Source organism: Aptenodytes patagonicus, chromosome Z, assembly GCF_965638725.1.
Source record: "Aptenodytes patagonicus chromosome Z, bAptPat1.pri.cur, whole genome shotgun sequence".
Taxonomy (NCBI): domain Eukaryota; kingdom Metazoa; phylum Chordata; class Aves; order Sphenisciformes; family Spheniscidae; genus Aptenodytes; species Aptenodytes patagonicus.
In genome coordinates, this window is record NC_134982.1 from 1,460,670 (window position 1) to 1,479,059 (window position 18,390).

At 43.3% G+C, this 18,390-nt stretch overlaps 1 protein-coding gene across 1 annotated transcript in view; it reads left to right on the top strand.

Annotated features, from left to right (window-relative positions):
* Positions 1 to 18,390, top strand: part of LOC143172469 (transcription factor 4-like) — a 242,469-nt gene that overhangs the window by 131,149 nt on the left and 92,930 nt on the right. The window contains exons 7-8 of the mRNA XM_076361966.1: positions 16,284 to 16,413; positions 16,865 to 16,914. Of these exons, the coding sequence (XP_076218081.1) occupies positions 16,284 to 16,413; positions 16,865 to 16,914 (180 nt within the window). The remainder of the gene's footprint in view (positions 1 to 16,283; positions 16,414 to 16,864; positions 16,915 to 18,390) is intronic.

The window sequence follows — 18,390 nt, forward strand, 5'->3', positions numbered from 1 at the left end:
CATAAGATAGCTATAAGAAATGGATTGCTGGGGGAAGCTTCGGCATGCTAGTATTGACCTAATTTCTGACACCTCTCAGACAAAATAGCCTTCTTGTCTTCTGGGAGCAGTCATCTTTTGAGAGTCGTCTTCTGTTCCTCCCCTCTGTTTCTCCCACCATTTAGCGGTAGTTACCCTTTCACAGGAGGCATCTGCCTTCCATCGCTTCTCGCCCGCTCTGCCTCCTCTCGGACACACCTGGTTGGTTTGTTACCGCTGGGTTTGGCTGTGGGTGGTGGGGTGCTTTTCTGTGTGTTTCTGAACAGAGCCCGCCTCAGTCCTGTCCAGGCCATGACTGGGGTCTCAGCATCGCCCGGTGCACACAGAAATAAAGAGGTTATTTTAAATACTATTTTCTTCAGGTGACGATCATGTTTCTGGATGCGATGATCACCCACGGTCGCCACAAACCCGCACGGCCACTTTCGTAGCGTTTGCTGTACGCTGTCGCATTGCTCATTTCCAACAGACCATTTCCAATAGCCTTTTTACTGCCCAGAAGTTACTCCATTCTCCCACCACCCCCTTCTGACATGTGGTTACCTGCTGCTTTGCAGGGGAGTGAATAGCATCTTTAATCACACTTAATTACCATGCGACTGCAGACAGGAACTTCACATACAGAACAGCTCAAGATGGAGGAACAGGATCCTTTACAAGCACAGATAGACACAGAATGCTAATTATTAAAATACTATTTTCAAAACACACACTACACATAAAATCTAGTCAGGTTCTATACTTTCTAAGACAGCTATTAATTCATTTCTACAACTCATAAAATTTCCCTCATTTTGCAAACTTCTTTACAGTATTTCTAGTTGCAATTTAAGCAATCTGTAAGTTGTCCAAACCTCTCTGAGTTTCAAAATCTAGTGCATCTCTTTTGTTTACACTTTGCATGAGCTAATAATTATATTTTAGGTCACTCAAATACAGAAGTAAATAGTCCAGTACACGGATACACTGAGAAATCAGTGTTTTAACAAACAAGTGCCGTACATTTAGACAGCAGATCATTCTTGGTGCATTGCCTGTGGAATTTCTTCACCTGTTTTACTGCATACTCTTTGGGAAGGTCCAGATAAACACAAGCCCACAATCTGTATATTTTTAAGAGCTTTCACATTCCAGTAAACTCTTGCCACCTGATTTTCACAGAAAGCTCTTTAACTTCCTTCTTGTTAATAGCTGGAGAGAAAAAGAGATACGTTTACATCCAACTTGAAAGACTGTGTTTGAGTATCGCAGTGTTACTCCCTCAGTGTCTGGTGCCAGCCTCAGCCATCAGTCCAGCCTGGCATCAGCACTGACCTTAGTGATATTTTTTCTTTGGAAGAAGGCACTCTAGCTGTGCTTCTATTGTTGTGTGATTTATTCCTTCGCTTCTTGGCTTAAAAAAGGAGCAATTACTTTTGACAAGTAGAGATTTCAGGGCATGCATGAGGATATGAATCCTACTGGCTATTTATGTCTGGAATAATTAAAAACAATGACTAAGTTCTGCTATCAGCCTGCCTAAAAAAAGAAAACCCTCTCATACCTCAAACACACAAGCAACATCAAATGGCTGTAGAGTTGTCATGGAGCATTCCCTACTTCTTTTCTAACTCTTCGTCTTCGCCCATCTGAAGATGCTTTTCCAGCCTGTTTTAATTCAGCATTAAAATACTTCTGTAGGGCAACAAAGTGCAGCGCGTTCCAGGTGCATCAGAATTTGGGTCCCTAAGTCCCACCTACGTTGCATATGGCCGTTAGGTACCTCCCCAGCTATCTGAAGGGCTCCCCTGAGTGTTGTGTAGCTGTTCCCAGAGACACGGGGCAGAGGAACGGTCAGAGCCCAGCAGCCCTGGTTCCCTGCGAGAGGTCCCCCAGGGAGGCCGGGGTGGAGGCGGCCGGTGGTGCCCAGCGGCTCTGGCCGGGGGTGGCACGGACCCGCACCGCTGCTCTTGTGCGGTGAGCGGCTCCCGGAGCTGGGTTAGCTGAATCATCCCCCCTTAATCCTCCGCTCGGGAGCAGAAACCCACATTGTCAGTGCAGCAATGCCTAAGTTAGGACTCCACATCTGTAGACTGGGGGCCATCAACCAACGACTTAGCAATGCCTTGTGGTGTGTCTTTCTCGCTTCCCCTTTCCTGTTTTGCTTGATTTTCATTGTTCCCCTTTCACAGCTTGTTTTCCCCATAACTGACTTGTGTTTTGCTGCAGTCTGTGGCTGGTGTTACGATTGCTCTGGTTAGAGGGTGAGGGCTCTGTGTTAGGGGTTGGATGTGTCCCTCGCAGGTGGAGGAACAGAGCTGGAGCCCTTTCATGCCCCTAAAACGCGTATTTCATTCAGTTGCAGCCTGTGCTTCCCCCTTGCAGCCATCCTGCTCTGTCTTGTGTTCTCAGCCTTATTCAGCTTGGGAGCAGCATTTTAAAGCATTTTTTGCTCCCCCTCTGGCTTTGAAAAGTGCCGAACACATTGTTGGTGCTTAACAAATACTAAATAATAATAACACAGGAGCCAGGTATTTCTTTATGCCTTTGCAGCAGATGAGGTGCATGTCTGCCAGGCATTCAAGTCTTGCTGCAGTATGTTTAGCAACAATGGAAAAGTTAATATTTTTATTTCGTTTTGAAGTTAATGACAGAATATAGCCATCTGTCTGCATGTTTATAGGTCTGTCTTTTTTTTTTTTTAAACTATTTTCTTTCTTTGAAAATGGATCCTGGTTGAGTGTCAGGAGAAAACATTTTTTTTAAATAGTAAAGATATAGGCTATACTACAGTTAGAATTACAGATATTTCCCACATCCTTGTCTTTCAGAAGTGTCTGGGGAAAAATGCATATGAAGCCTAATAAAAACCAACTGTATCACTGAAATATAACTCACGTGTGTATTTCTCTGTCTTTTTTTTTACATACATGATAACATACAGTGTTACTTTTACATTGGATAACAAGGTGCTGTGACAAATCCAATTTTTGGAGAGAGTTATATTTTTATTATTTTGTGTAATGCAAAAAATGGCAGTTAACTGCCCAGCATATTCTAGCCATCTACAGAGAAAATTAGCAAGAAGCTGCCCATTGCTTGATGGCGCTTTACTGTCATGTCTTCCCCATGCCATGGAAGGAGTGATGGGCTACTGCAGCTTACCGACATAGTCTTTAATGTATCTGTTGTGAACAAGAAGATATGAAATAGGGTGTTTCCACGGTTTGAAAATCCTGCTTGCTGCCTTGGTCCTGAAAAGTAAAATTTCAAGAACCTCAGACAAAGGTTTCGTGAGGCCATCTTGCGTCATCAAGAAGAGTTGCCCATGTCTTACCCTCTGCTTACGTCTTGTTGGGAACAGAGCTCCTCTGCCTTTTTCTAATGCCCTTTCAGTGACTGTTGTCCAAAACACTACTCAGTAGCTGCATCCTGGTTCACTGCTCCCCTTTTTTTAAAGCTTGGGCATGGAAGAGTGATAATTTTCCATGAGTCCTTGCTATTTTCTTTTTAATATGTATTTCCAGTTTAAATCAATCATTTTTAGAAGTTTTATTCCATGATGACCAGTCTTGGACAGGCTTTACAAAATGATTGATTCCTAGCCCAGCTTTGGAAGACTCGTGAGAAACTACATTTGCAGTTAGTGCAAGTCACCACTCTGCTCTTCTGGCAGCATCAGCAGAGTTCTGTAGCAGCTATATCCTCCTTCATCCCCGGGCATGAGATACTGGAGTCACATATGGAAATTTCTACTGCTTGTCATATTTTATGGGCACATGGCACGTCCTGATACCGTAACGATAGATTTGACGTGATCGTACACGTGTAGAGCAGCACAGACAGTTTTGGAATTGCAAATGTGGAATAAGAAGGCACCTTTCGCTGCGTGTTTCTAAGTAGCTCAGCAGGGATGAATGAGGCTTCTTCCTCATGTACTCTTGCTGCTGTGTCTGGATAGGAGAACAACGATGCTGTGCCAGTATCATTTAATTTTCCAGTTACTAGAATCTTATTCTGAAGTTACCTGGTTTTACAAATTTTGCCATGTAACTTCTGGCTCTTTGCTTTTTTCCCCTGCTTCGTTCCTTTATCAATTCAATTGCTCTAAGATATGTTGTATGTATTTCCATAGGACGTTAAGTAAAATCAAGAAGAAAGCAGTCTCTCTGGAACTTTGCTCTCCTCTGTGCCTCTGTTCAGCCTGGTATTCCTTTTCTGTAGAGTAATTCAGCATAGTGGCTTTGATTTACTTTAAAAAAAAATATTTCTTTCAAATAAACTAACTACACGTTTTGTGACAACTTTTGTCCCCAGTATTAGTCCGAAGTGGTGGTACCATCCCTGCGGAGCTCTACTCCACGTCAGCTCTTTTCTGCATCTTTTGCCTGTGAAAGCGTTGCTGTATCTTGTGTTAGTGCCGTGAGTGCAAGCTGGAGTAAAGGACTACGTAAAGAAGACGTAAGAGGAGACCCAGAGGGAGGCATGTCCCCATGCAGCCCCATATTGGCTTATTTACATCAGCACCAACCCACACGGGCACTTGCTTGACTGGATGGCTCGTGCTGGTTTCCTTGAAACCAGCAGTATCGCAGAGGGGGAGCAAAGCTTCTCTCTGCAGTGTAGGCAAGATAAAGTGTTGCCTCTACGATAGTAAAGACCCTCCTCACCTTTGCCATGCAAAAAGGAAGGGAGTAAACGCACCACTTGAATAGCAAGTGGGGCGCGTAGAGGGTCTGCGCTTCCCCATCACCTCTGTGGGAGCCCAGTAGGCGAGACTAACGGGAATAAGTGCCTGCACAGCCCTTTTGGACTGAATCAAGCACCGTATCTTTTGAATTAAATGAGCATGCCTCTATTTACAGGCACGTTGCTCCTCCCTGAATTTGGGCAGGTTACTAGATACATCTGCTTTAATTTGTGTAATATACGAGCAGATAAAAATGGTACTGTAAGGGCGAAGTGTTGCTGACTGTTTTTCTTCATACGTGAGAGTACTTGGGTTACTGTATTTGCAATACCTCTCTACCTGTGGTAAGAAATCCCAGGTGTACTCCTGGTGAGCGCAGGAATGTGCTGCGGTAATGCCGGCACTCCCGCACCTCGGGGTGTGTGGGCACGGGCAGGCTTTGGATGAGCGCTGCATACCGAGGAGGCAATCCTGAAGAGAGACATAGACCAGAAATGTGAAGATGTTGATCATGGGCAGTGCCTGGCACGGGTGAAGCAGCCACCTGGTGATCTTAATGCGCCAGGCAATGAAACCTCGCCTCCCTGCCACCCCACCGGTGCGGCTGGGGATGCACCGCAGCCAGCCGGGGAGGCAGCCGGCTCCTGGTGCGCGCCGCGGCAACGTGGATGCGACCGCAGCATTTTGTGCTTCAGCTTTTCACTGAACGCATGCAGTCTTGTTATTATTTAAGATCATTGGGTTTTTCCCCCTGCGGTGCTGACCTAACTGGGAGGCAGTTTGCAGCACAGCAGGCTGGGGTGGCACGCTCCGCTCTGACTCACTGAAATACCAGTTTCTTACATTTTTACCTGTGTCAGCATAAAAAGGTGTTTTTTTCCCCCTTCCAATTTCTCATAGCAGCTGAATTTGCCAATTTTGTTGTTGTTGTAGGGTGACTCTAATTTTTTGTCCTGTCTCAAGCGCAAGGTGACCTAAACTTTGCAGACTTTACTTGAAATGAATATGCCTTTGCACTTTATTCAGCCTCAGCTACATGCTGTGTTAGAATATATCAGTTTCCATTGAAGAGCATGTACTTTAGCTGTGTGGAAAAAGGTTGCGAGTAGCAGAGGGAAATTTAAAATAGAGGAAAAAAGAAAGTTCCTATTTTAAATGCCACGAGTGTCATTAGTTGGTTTTAGGCATATTTGCATAACACGGTTTTGTAAAAAATAAATGTGACTTTGTAACACTGAAAACATAAGGCTCCTGTAACGTGAAACACAATTTTGATACTCAGACTGCTCAAGTTTAAATTTTTATTGGTCCTTTCCCAAGAAAATGATGGCAACGTACACCAGTGTCGTGTCTTTGCATCATTCCTCTCTATTCATTTACTTAGGTCCTAGGAAGCTCTTTGCTGATCTTCTGGAAAGAACCTGATTTTTTCAGTTGCTGTCTCATTCGAATGGGAGTACGTCCGTCCTTTCTTCAGCTTTTTTGTTCCTATGGGGAGGGCTCTTCCCTGTCTTGGGGAGTTGGAAGGGCTGCGGACGGTGGGTCAGGGCTGGCCGGGCGCGGGGGTTCCTCCTCCCCTGGCCTGCTCCGCTGGGCGCCCGCCTTGGCTTTGCCAGGTCGCAGCGTGCCGCTGCCTCGGGCGCACAAGCGTGATTTATTTCCAGTTCTTGCGTACCGTTAGCTTCAAGTCCCACTTCTTCCCTCCGCTTCCTTTGCAACGAGTGACTGAGGTTTCACTTCTCTGCTCCTTACCCCAGAGCAGGCGTGTGCTCTTTCACATAAATGTGTGAGCTTTAACTAATTAAGCATCCTTTCCAAACCTGTGTGACGCAGATCCACATTAACCATCGGCCTTGTATGATGCTAGATCATTTGAGGACATGCAAATGGCTTTTACGCTGAGGATAATGATTTTTTTCCCTGCAAGATCTTGCTTCCCCATCAGAAAGGGGGAGGCCGTTGTTTATCTTTCAGGCTGATGAATAGTAAGAAGTTTAAAAAAAAAAAACATCCTCTGAGGCACTTAAAGTATTTAGCATGGGTTTTGTTATTTTTTTGGACAGGAAGTTTCTTTGGTCTTTCAGATGTTTTTACGGTAACTTTTCTTTGGTTAAAAATATTACTAACATAATTTCAGAAAAATGCTGTTTCCCATGCATTTGAACTTCTGTAAGCCTTTCCTGTGTTCTCATATTCAAAGGGAAAACAATAATTATATCATTAAAAATGGGAATTCAGCCACAAAACACCTTTTTAAGACTGAGGCATGTCAGGATATTTTACCCTGTCTGAGACAACTTGAGCCAGGATTTTTGTTGTAAGCTGTTTGTAGTTGAATGCTTACACAGGGAAGAGTGATGATAATTGACTTGTTAGGTTAACAGGTCTTTTTTTAGGGTTTGTAATAATTTGCCAGAGAAGGAAGATTTTGAAGCAAGTCGTGGTAGGACATCCTCACTGAATCATGTTGAAGTGCTTACTTGAACTGAAAAAAAGCAGAGCCCAACGAAGCAGCTCTTGCCAGCAAGTCTTCGGCATTTTTCTCAGGGAAAAATAGTGCAAAAATGTCCTTCTCCGCGCAGCATTCATTTCTGCATGTCATTAATCCTCACTGTCTCCTACCCATCTCCCCCCCATAAGTGACCGCAATGCTGATACCTACCAGATGGTATAGGGTTGGAGATGTTTGAAAAAGTGGGCACTTATAGATGTTCTGAACTTCAGTGTTGCATGGAAGTGCAGATATTTGTGTACTGGGAGGTGCTGTGAAAAACAGGGATACCAGGACATGTGTTTCGTAATGTAGTGAGCAGTTCCAGTAGATACATACTGACAAATACCGGGTTTATCTGATTATTATTCAACCCTACGTAAGTTTTTATGGTGCCCTTTTTTTACCATACATTAATATTCTGATATTGTGCACTTTTTCATACCTGAAGCATCTTACCATATTGCATTTTTGAGTGGAATAGGTGGGGAGGGATTTTTTGATAAATTCGGAAGGTGATGCAGATCAGCTGAACTCTCTGATGATGCAGCAAGCCTGTTTTCTAGCAGCACTATGGCGCTCTGTAAAAATACTGCAGACAATGCTTCGCTATATTCAGCAATTCCCGAAAATCCAGCTGCTGTCCATGGGCCAAATTCTTCCCTCATTAACACCCAGGAGGCCCCCTGTGACTGGGCTAAACTGAGGGCTGCTTAATTCCGTACCAAATCTTCTGTCCTGGAAAATGACTCTACCAATGTGCTTCAGATAATATTCACGTTAAGCCAAACTGGCTCCATGTTTTTGTACAAACTGAATAACTACTGTTGCTCTGAGCTCGCTTCATTTTCTTAATTGCAAAGTCTTTTAAAGTCTTTTAAATGTTATTGCGCAGTATCATGGTATGCAAAGACATGGGAGCACTGTCAAGGTCCAAGGCACTGGATTTTCACGATGTTCGACTGACTGCAGATCATTCTGGGATGAATTTTCCCAATAATGGGCTTTTATACAGGGCCCTGTGGTTCACCACCTCAGCTCCGTGCGGTTCCTTTCTGACATAGTGCTGTTACAAATGGGGGGGGCCCACAACACCCTCGGATTTCCATTTCTCCTCGCAGAGGAGGGCTGTAGGTGCTGAAGTTGGTCTTTAATCCTGGCCGCCCCGGTGCCCGGAGCCATCCCCGGGGCAGGGTGCAGCAGCTGGAGCACGGCCGCAGCCGGCAGCCCCGGCGCGGGGATAATCCTCGCTGGGAGCCATGCAGAGCAGCTTCAGCCGCTGCAAATATTGGAGCTGGTACTGCATCGCGCCTCGGCCATCTGCAATGTCAGGACGTTGCAAAAACGGCTAGAACCCAAACCCAACTCTTTTTGTGGGCACCGTTAGCAGCATGGGAGAACTTTCTAACCGTAAAACACTGGGCTTTGACCAAAGTCCCTTCGATCGCTCGGTCTCATCTTCCCCAGCCACCCTCACCAAATGCCAGCCCTTCTGGGCAGTAAGAAACCCAGCAGCTTTGTTAGTTTTTACGGTTTTTTTGAGGCCCTTTGAGGGTGAAGGCGATGGCATGTTCCCCACCCCATCCCCCTTCCCCAGTCACCATGAGGACTTTCCCCTTTTTGTGTTTGTTACTCACTGGGACACATTTATATGAGTATTACCTGTATTTAAGCATGTGTTTTTAAGCACTATAATCATCTGGCTCAATTTCAGCGTGTAAATGAAAACTGTATTCTGAAAGACTAATAACAAAGCAGAGAGAATGTCCTTATCGCTGCCTGCGAGCGAGCACAAAGGAGCCGGATGGTGCTTTGCTGGGGAGGGAGCGGGGCGAGGCTGGAGAGGAGGCGGCAGCGCTGGGCTGGGTGCGGAGGGTGCGGCCGGGGCTGGCGGAGCTGTCAGGTTATTAACCTCCGGAGAAGCCAGGAGGTCGTATGGGACACCCGATTTCATACAGGTAGGGGTGTGTGTCTCTGCATCCCTACGTATACATTGCGCATCAAACATCAGCATATATTACAGCATGTTTTGCTGATCTTCGCAGCAGTGAAGGCACTAGGATTTCCATTTGAACTGTAGTAGAGGAGGTATTTCCAGCTCCAAGTATTCAAGCATAAAGCGTACAGCAGAAAATCATAAATTGAGCAAAGACTGTATTCTGCAAAACTGCTTAGTGAGGGAGAAAGTCCCTTCCTCCCTTTGAAATTTTTGTGCCTTGTACTTGTTCAGTTGAGGCACTTTTTATCCGTTTTTCCCGTATACTAGGAAATGAAATATTTTCATTATACTAAAGCTTTAGAAAAACAGCGAAGACTGTGCAATTGATGGTGAAATCATTCACTGTAAATGTGAAAGATGGGGATCGTTAATGCAAACAAGTAACTAACCTTTAGTGATAATCAAGCAGCAGTATAATAATCTGAGTCATCATGCCTAATGGTGAATGAAGGGATGGGAAGAAGCAAGCAAACACCAAGAGTAAATGTGGGAAAAATTAGGTAAGAAGTTACAAATGATCCCCCCCCCGCGCTCACCTGAAATAGATGAGGAAAATGGGCACAGGAACAAATTTGAAATCCTCACTGGCCAGAGGTGGTTGAACCTCAGCCACGTTTAAGAGCACTCCGTGTCCATGAAATGCTGCTGAAACCAGTAAATGAACTTTGAAAGTTGCTGCTGTTGTGCTGATACGATATTCAATGCTCAAAAAGCACAACTGGGAAAAATTACTCCAGAAAGGTTTACACTTAAAGAGCAATTTTAAATTATGCAGAGGAAGAGATAGTGAAAAAATTAAAAAAAACCTGGAGAACTAATACTGATGACATTAATGCACAAGGGTTGGTTGAACATGAAAAATTATTTGATAATACCTGCAAGCATTTTTTAATGGAAAAGGTCAAAGTCAAGAGAAAACTGCTGAACGCTGTGCACAGCTATCTGAAGGTGCTGCCCTAGAAGGCAGAAGAAATGAAACAAAAGGTTATTTGGCATCAGATAGAGAAAATAAAATAAACATATTAAAATTTCTCTCACTTCATACACGTGAGTGTTCTTGAAAAAATAAATCCTGTGAAAAATTAAATCTCTCTGAGAGAAGTTCCTTTGTTCTCTGAAAGTCAAAATTTTTCTGCAAATACTTTTAAGAATTATGGTTGGTTAAGTAAAAAAGGAAAACAGTACCTTAGCTTGAAAACACACTCAGCAAAACCCAGGGAAATTGTTTCTCTGTGTTTGCCATCAACGGGTTGCAATTTACACTTGGCATTAGAGAGAAATACTGGACGTAAATGACACACAGAAGATTTTACAGAGAGCTGCCAAATTTCCAAAAGCCAAAGAAAGGCGTATTTGTAGGAATTGGACAGATTATGAACAGATGCCCTGATAGTCACATGATAAGTGGAAATTTAGTTTCGTAATTTGATTAAAACCAGAGGATTGAAATCACAGAAGGAAATAACCAAGAAATGATTCAGATGTGTATGTGGCATGACTTAGTTAACTTGACTTAAGTGAAAATTCATAAACTGAGGATAGAGCATGTAAGAGCAGCTGAAATCTGGATGATGAAATATAATCCTCTTTCCTGTGATTTTACTAAAGGAGAGGAAAAAAGGACAGTTGCAGTTAGAAATTTTCTTGTATTAAAAAAAAAACCTGAAAAAAATTACCTCCTATTCATCTGTTTCAGCATAAATTGGATGTAATTTCAACAAATTCAGGTAGCTTTGTTTGCAAATTTGCAACGGAATAGATGTTGAAACGTCAAATGGAGATGGTTTAAGAGCAATAGGGGAAGAGCAGGTATTTGGCAGGAGAATGTCAGTCGCTGCTGAGCACGGAGGAGCCTGCTTGCTGTGACCCAGCGGTTTAGGTCCAGCATCACAAATTGCTGCGTTGGGTACATGCACAGCACGCGTTAAGTTCTTAGTGTTGAGGAAGGTCATGGTACGCCTTCCTTTCTGCTCTTTTTTCTGGAAAAAAACGTAATTAAATTGCACGGAAGCCCCCCGATGGTTGCGTACCCCAGCAGAGCGGGAGCTGCAGAGCTGCGTGCGTCTGCGGGAGCTCGGTACCGGTCGGGGGCTCCCCGGGGAGGCGTGGGGGCCACGGGACCACAGCCTCCCTGACCTACTTTCCTGGCCCACGGAGACATCGGTGCCAGAGCAGAGGGAACAATGCAGAGACGCTGTGCTCACAGGGAGAGCCAGGAAGGCCTAAGCGCGAATAAAGCAAGCAAACAAGCTTTGATCTTTAAAAGTGTAAGGAATTTTAATTTAAGAAATAGTGCAACGTCGTGAAAAATAGCAGGACGCTGGTTTTTTTAGATAAAGTGCATGAATTCTCATCATACATGTGAAATTTATTGCAAAAAAGGACGTGCTTTTAAAATGATGTATTTTGGACAAGCCGGTTGGTAAAGTTGTATAAAATATGTACCCGTGCCTGCCTTCACATCGGCTCACAGGTCTGCCCCGCAGTGCCTCTGGGCGTGCAAACGCACACGCGGGCAGAGGCAGAGGTGGGCTTGCCGAGAGCCCGGCAGCGCTGTCCGGAGGGGCACCCCGGCCCCCTCAGGCACCTCCAGCTGCGCAGGGCCATTTTGCCACCCGGGGGCGAGTGTCCCCGCTCCGCCTGGCGTGAGGACCGAGGGTGCGATGCCGCTCCAGCTCCATTCAGCTGGTTTGCTGACTATGCCTGCAGATGCCGAGGACCCTGGCGGTCTCGGCCTTCATCCCCGCTCCTCACCCTCTCCCACCGAGGGGGAGGAACCTCCGTACTGCACCGGGTGGGAGAGGGCTGGGAGAAACCAGGGGTGCGGCCGCGTGCAATGCGGCGGTTTGCCTCCAATCGTGCCCGCGCGATGCCTCTCCGAGGCTTTCGGCGAGGGGAACATATGTCCCGCAGTCGCTATACATCACGCAGGTTGGGAGCGGCGCGCGGGACTGCAGCTGTGCGCGCAGGAATACTCAAACGTGAGCACAACCCACAAACATTTGGCAATCGTTCAGAAAAGGAGCTTAATCTGTTTTCATCTAAGCCCGTTTTTCTCTTGCCTGCAACATCCCCACGATGTTGTGTTTGATACTGGATCACGGCGTAGCGTGAAGATGTCAAAAAAAAATATATCCGGGTTGTCAGCAAAAAAAAAAAAGGCCTTTTCTGAGGTATTTTTCCCTGATCAGTGTTTTCAGGGGCTTTCGGATTACAGGCTTCAAGGCCATTTTCCTTTAATCTGAATTAACGTTTTGTTAGTAAAGCAGCACTCTGTCATACTCTAATCTCACCTGTTTCTGTAACAAAGGAAAAAGAAAATAGCTTTTTGTAAATGTATTTCCTACTTATTAGGTCTGAAACAAATATTTAAGTGAAATTCACATGATTTTCATTTGAAAGGCAAAACTTCAGGTTTGCAGTGGGAACAATGTTTGTTTTTTCCAGTAGGGGTAATATATCCGTATGGATATTACTTTGTCATAGTACGTGCATATTTTCTCCCTACCCAGCTTTAATTCTTTGCCTAGTTATTCAAATTTTGGAGGCAGGATTCACTAGTCGGTGACTTATTTTACAAATTGCTAGAAAGAAGGATTGTGTGTAACAACGAGAAAAGCAAAAACATTGTAACTGGTAAAAAATACAGCTGCGTGGCTCAACGTGAAAATGGATTTTGCTCTGTGGCTTTTTTTCCTTCTGCGATTGTTTTTAGCTCAAACTCTAACATTCAACTGGCAAATTCAATATATTATTAGCTTTGTTTATTATAAAACGAATAGACTGCAAACAGCATGGGTCTGTGAGGCTCGAGTGGTTCGTACAGTGTGTGCTATAATGTAAGGATATGCCTGCAGGTTTTATACAGATGAGCCTGAAGATTTGCAAGGTCTCGCGTCCTGCCTGCTGTCCTGCTTGCACCCAAAGATAACCCGCTTCCAGCGTACAGGACATACATGCCCATCAAACCCCTAGCTAAAGGCTGGAGAGGAGTTTGACAAATGTAACACTTGGCTTTTAAGCTCATCATTTCTTAGTGGTAAATATTAACTTTGATGCCTAATAATTCATTGCGTTTCTAAGATCCAATTTGGAGCAAATGCGAGCTCGGAAGGCTGTGTAATCGATGGCATTGTGGTTTGTAAACGTTTTATCTCTCTCTTTGTTGCAGGCCATTAGCAGTGTGACATGTAGGCTGAACAGTAATAAATGCCCATTGTTCCTTTTACAAGCATCTCAGAATAACTACGTATATATTTTTATCTTGGTTTTCCTCCCCGGGGTGCTCGGCGAGGTCCCCTTAATGCACAAACCCACCTCTTTTTTACCTTATAAGAATGTCTCTGTCCCATAACAGACAAAGGAGGGGGCTTTGCTAGGCTTTGGGTTATTTGTTTGTGTTTTTTTTTCTTCAAGAGAGTGAAGAAATGAGTCTGTGACAGTTGCGGTGAAAATTTTTGAGATGTGTTTTTCCAAATAAATTCACCTTTGCTGCAGAAAACACTGTTTATAACAGAGCCCTTGGATCAAATTTGTTGATAGTGAGGGTATGTGGCATTAATTAGGAGCGCTTTGCACACCAGGCTTCCATGCACCTACTCCTGGGGTGGGAGCCTCCGCAGGGACCGCGAGCCCCAGGGGCGGCACGGGCCCGAGGGTCGCAAACCCGTGTACCTGTCCTGGGCGGAAAGCCGCGGGTGCGTGATGCCGAATGTCATCCCGACGCCAGCAGCTACCTGTTAGGTCAAGAGGAATGAACAGTCACTAGAAAGTGCAACTAGTGGCAAAGAGCAGCGTTCAATCGCTAGCTCAACAAAAGGTGTGCAGCCTTTAAGACGGGTGCATATGTTTCCTTCTAATGTAATAATACAAGTTTGGGATTTTTTTCCCGTAGAAACCTCTGCATCTTTTTATAGAGAAAAATGTTTGGATGAAAAAACAAAAACAACATAGGGTATGTGTATATTTTACGCTCCTAAAGCGAATCTTGTTTAATCTAAAATAGTTTGCAAACGCTGTCTTATATACGGGGTTTTTTTAAGTCAAATGAAATCTAGTGGGCTGGGTATAGGAATTTATACAGCCGATGGCTCTAAGTCTTTCAGACTACCCGACATATGGATAAACCATGCACAGATTTAGCAGGTCTGTCTTTATGTTAAAACGTATACGTGATAAAAATATATGACTGAAGAGAATTTCTGTGGTTAGCGGTGCTTCATTCTGAAATGCTCCAAGACATTCAATAAAATTACGTTTATTTTCAGAGGATATTCACAATGAATCGATAACCCTTTTTGTCAGAGGGTTTTTGCATACATTTCTCTGCCGCTATGCAATAGACTTGCAACCATTTTTTGCCGGTGCAGGTGTTGTTTATTAAAAGGAGCATAGTCATTGCAGGTGTATATTAGACATTAGCTGAACGTAAAGATATTAGCAAAAAGTGCCTTCTGACTGGCATTTTTGTATCTTTACGTCTCTGAGAGGTCTGTAAAGGCAGATGCGAGGCTGCACACCGAGAAAGGGTTTCAGCCCCAATCGGTCAGAGCCCATTTGTCCATCCCTCATCAGCGATTCTCATTTAGCCTCTCTGGGAAAAAGAGGAATATAGTTTTCTAGAATCAAAAGTTATCTTTAAATGTTTTTAGAAGTATAGTTAAGGAGTAAGGATGTTTTAATTTCTGATTTTCCAGCTCATGGGTCATATTTGACCAACTGCTTTCAGCAGAAGACATGCCACTTTGTTGAGCTATTTAGGAATCAAAAAGACTGTCTTAATTTAAAACAAGGAGCCTTTGTTTTAGTTGGTGACTGCCTTGTGAAATTTTTCAGTTCTCAGCGGGTTAACCAGGGAACAGGGGCAGAGTCATAATTGGCCTATTTAGAGTATTTTGCATGTGAATAGTGTGTTAGTGAAGCATTACTAAGTCTGTTGTGAGTGACATGGTGATTAGAATTTAGATTAGGGAAAACACATTCTGTACTTTATCAAGTACAGTAATTAGTTCAGTCAGTAAAAGTTGATTACAAGTAACGATAAAGTTAGATTTTTGGTACTTAATTTTAAAATTTCTTTATTAAATGGTAAATTTGTTCTTAATATAAATGGTAGTATCTACACCTGTTTTATTGCGTATCAGAATAATTAAAAGAACAATGTGTTCAATGCAGAGTATAATCAGGGGATTTATATATTATGGGTAAGTTTCAACGTAGTTTATAGCAAATAGAACATTACTCAGGAAATTGTTCTTCTGTCATAGTCTCTTAAAGATTTATAATTTTTCTTATAGCACAGGTCCGATAATGTTTTCTGCTGTTGTATGGAAACCATAGTCCTTTCGTAGCTGAGAAAATGTTGCGTTTGCTAGGATGCATCTTGTTAGTTAATGGTACGGGCATAAAGTGGATATATTGAAGGTCCTTTGCTGCTGCTGCTGCTATACAATAGCGTTAATTGTTTTTGGGTCTCTGAGGTGCCTTTTTTTCCTGATAGCATTGCAAAAAATATTAATAATGTATAATTTTATTTTAACGTTTTAATCACATATTACGTACAGCCTGCTGTGCAGATTTTTATATTGCAAAATCTGATACATTTAATTCACAGATATTAGTTTTTTCCTTGCACGGGGATAGACAATGAAGCTGTTTCATGCACACTGAAGCAACCGCTCTGTCAACAGCAGGATTTTTTTTATAGTTTTATTATTGTTAAATCCGTGCACTTAACTATCTTGTTTGCAGTGAAGAAACTAAATTACCTTCAAATATATTAACAGAGCTCCAAAAGTTTTTAAAACACCGATTGCATTTGAATAAGCAGGCAGTAAGTCTCCTTTAAATGTAAATAATCGTATTTTAAATTAATTACTTTGTGTTTTCCTAGTAAAGGAAAAGATGCTCAACTGGAAATTTTTGTAATGTCGCCTTTAAAATTTTGGCAGGTTCTTGTTTCCATGTTTCAGTCGCTTGTGAAGGTTTCTTTGCTGTGTTATTTTTAGGAATGAGAAATAGCTAATGATGAGGAAAGTCGGATTTAACATGCACACGCACACACGTATATATTTTTAATCTTTTAGCAAAGTCTCCTTGGAGGTGACATGGATATTGGCAACCCAGGAGCGCTCTCCCCCACTAAGCCTGGCTCCCAGTACTATCAGTATTCTAGCAATAACCCCCGGCGGAGGCCTCTCCACAGCACCTCTATGGGTGAGTGACTTTGTGTTCAACCTTTTTTTTCCATTTCAACAAATAATCGGAGTTTCGTCCTGTTTAGCACTACTTCGAAATAAATACAATAAGTGGCAGAGCCTACGCGTACGCCGCCAGGACTCTCGGAGGGGTTTAGTTAACGTTAGCTGATTGCTCCTCTCTGTCCTCTTTGTTGAGCGTGCAAGGAGCCTTAAAAAATCGCTTCTTCAAAGCAAATCCGTGTAAGGCGAAAACAAAGGCCCTAACACTCAAGACCAAAATATCAACAATTTTCCAGCATTTGGCTGTCAGACTTAAGAGCGGTGGCATCCACTCGGTGTTACCAAAACTGCTGCAAGCCTGGCATGAGACGGCGGGCAGGGCGATTAGCAGCTGGGTCTGTAGAAAATCTCGGTGCGAAAAAAAAAATAAGCCTGTCTTATGAAGACACCGTTTTGTCTTTTTTCAGAAGTACAAACAAAGAAAGTTCGAAAAGTTCCTCCAGGTTTGCCATCTTCAGTAAGTACCGCTCGTCTGCTCGCTTGCTTGTGATCGCGGTGGCTTTGTTCGGTTGCAGGCAGACAGAAGCGAGCCCGCTCCCGGGCTCGCAGAGCGCTTGGCGCTACAGGCTGAGGACAAGGTAAGGAGAGTTAAAAAAAATCTCGTCGCTTGTCCCGATGTGGAAGTGATTAATTGCACGGTGGGACGAGCGTGTGCTGCTCATGTGGATTTTCAGCGGCGGATGCTAAAGAGCTGGCGCGGGCGGCGTGTACCTGCGCGGGGCGAGCATCCCTTCCACGTGCCGGTTAGCTTCTTTGTCGGGCTGATGATGATTTATGGGTTCGCATGTTCAAAGAGATGTGCGGAGAGGATTTATGAGACATTTCCATGGGTCTCAGCCCGGGTTGCGGGGCAAACATCTTCATTTTCCCGTGAGGTCTCTGAGCTATGGTACCTGCAGCAGGAGCTGGCTGGGGGTGAGCCCAGGTGTCAACCGCTGGGATCCAGCTGCTGCCAGAGGCATTGTGGGTTGCTCGAGCAATAACGACAGAGCTGGTAATTACCCAGGGTTTCCCCCGATATTTTAAAGGCTATTCCTGCTACCTCGTCGTAAGGAGGGTTACAGATGCCATCCGGCATCACGTTTTTCAGTGTTTATGGTGAAATCTTTGCATCGTGCAGTCAGAAGTTGGTGTTTCTCTTTGGTTTGGTGAAGTCCTTTGTTTCGTGATCCAAATAATTATTCTATTAGTTTTCATTTTTCCATCATTGCGTAAAATCTTTGTGGGTTTTTTCCTGAAAAAGCTGTACCAAGGTGCATTACATCTTTTGAGAGCGCTTACTTTTAAATCCATTAAAATATATATAAAATAGCAGTTTTAAAAGAAATCATACGACATTTCAGTAAATACAGCATAAAGAGTAGTATGGCTCAAGAATGCGTTTTATTCTAGTATTTTTATTCTAATTTTTTCTCCACCATTACTTTAAAAATACATAATACATATTTTCGTATAAATATCTGCAAAGAGAAAACAAACCACTCAAGAGGGGAGAGCTTCCTTTCATACCTGATAACTCTATTTGTTTTATCTCTAGATCTGGTTATTAGGAGGAGCTGAGTGGCAATCAATCTTGCGGAATATATAACGAATTGGCGTGTTACTCTCAGATGGGTTTTGTGTTTTTACCATAAATCCACGTAAATTTGCAGTTTGCAAACTAGCATACTTTTAAAGCTGCAGTTATTGTAGTGACTGTGCTAAACAGTAGTTTCATTACTGGTCACTTTATAAATAATAAAATTTTAACCTGAAAGAGAAAAACACATATGAGCATCCTAACTTAATCGCACGGATTATTGTAATCTTTATAATGTTAAACAAGCACAAACATACATCTTTTTTGTACGATGTTGAAATATGGAAATTCTCAAATGCAAGTTTCCAGTAAAGTAATAATAATATTTTTTTTTAATTAAAAATAAGTTTCCAC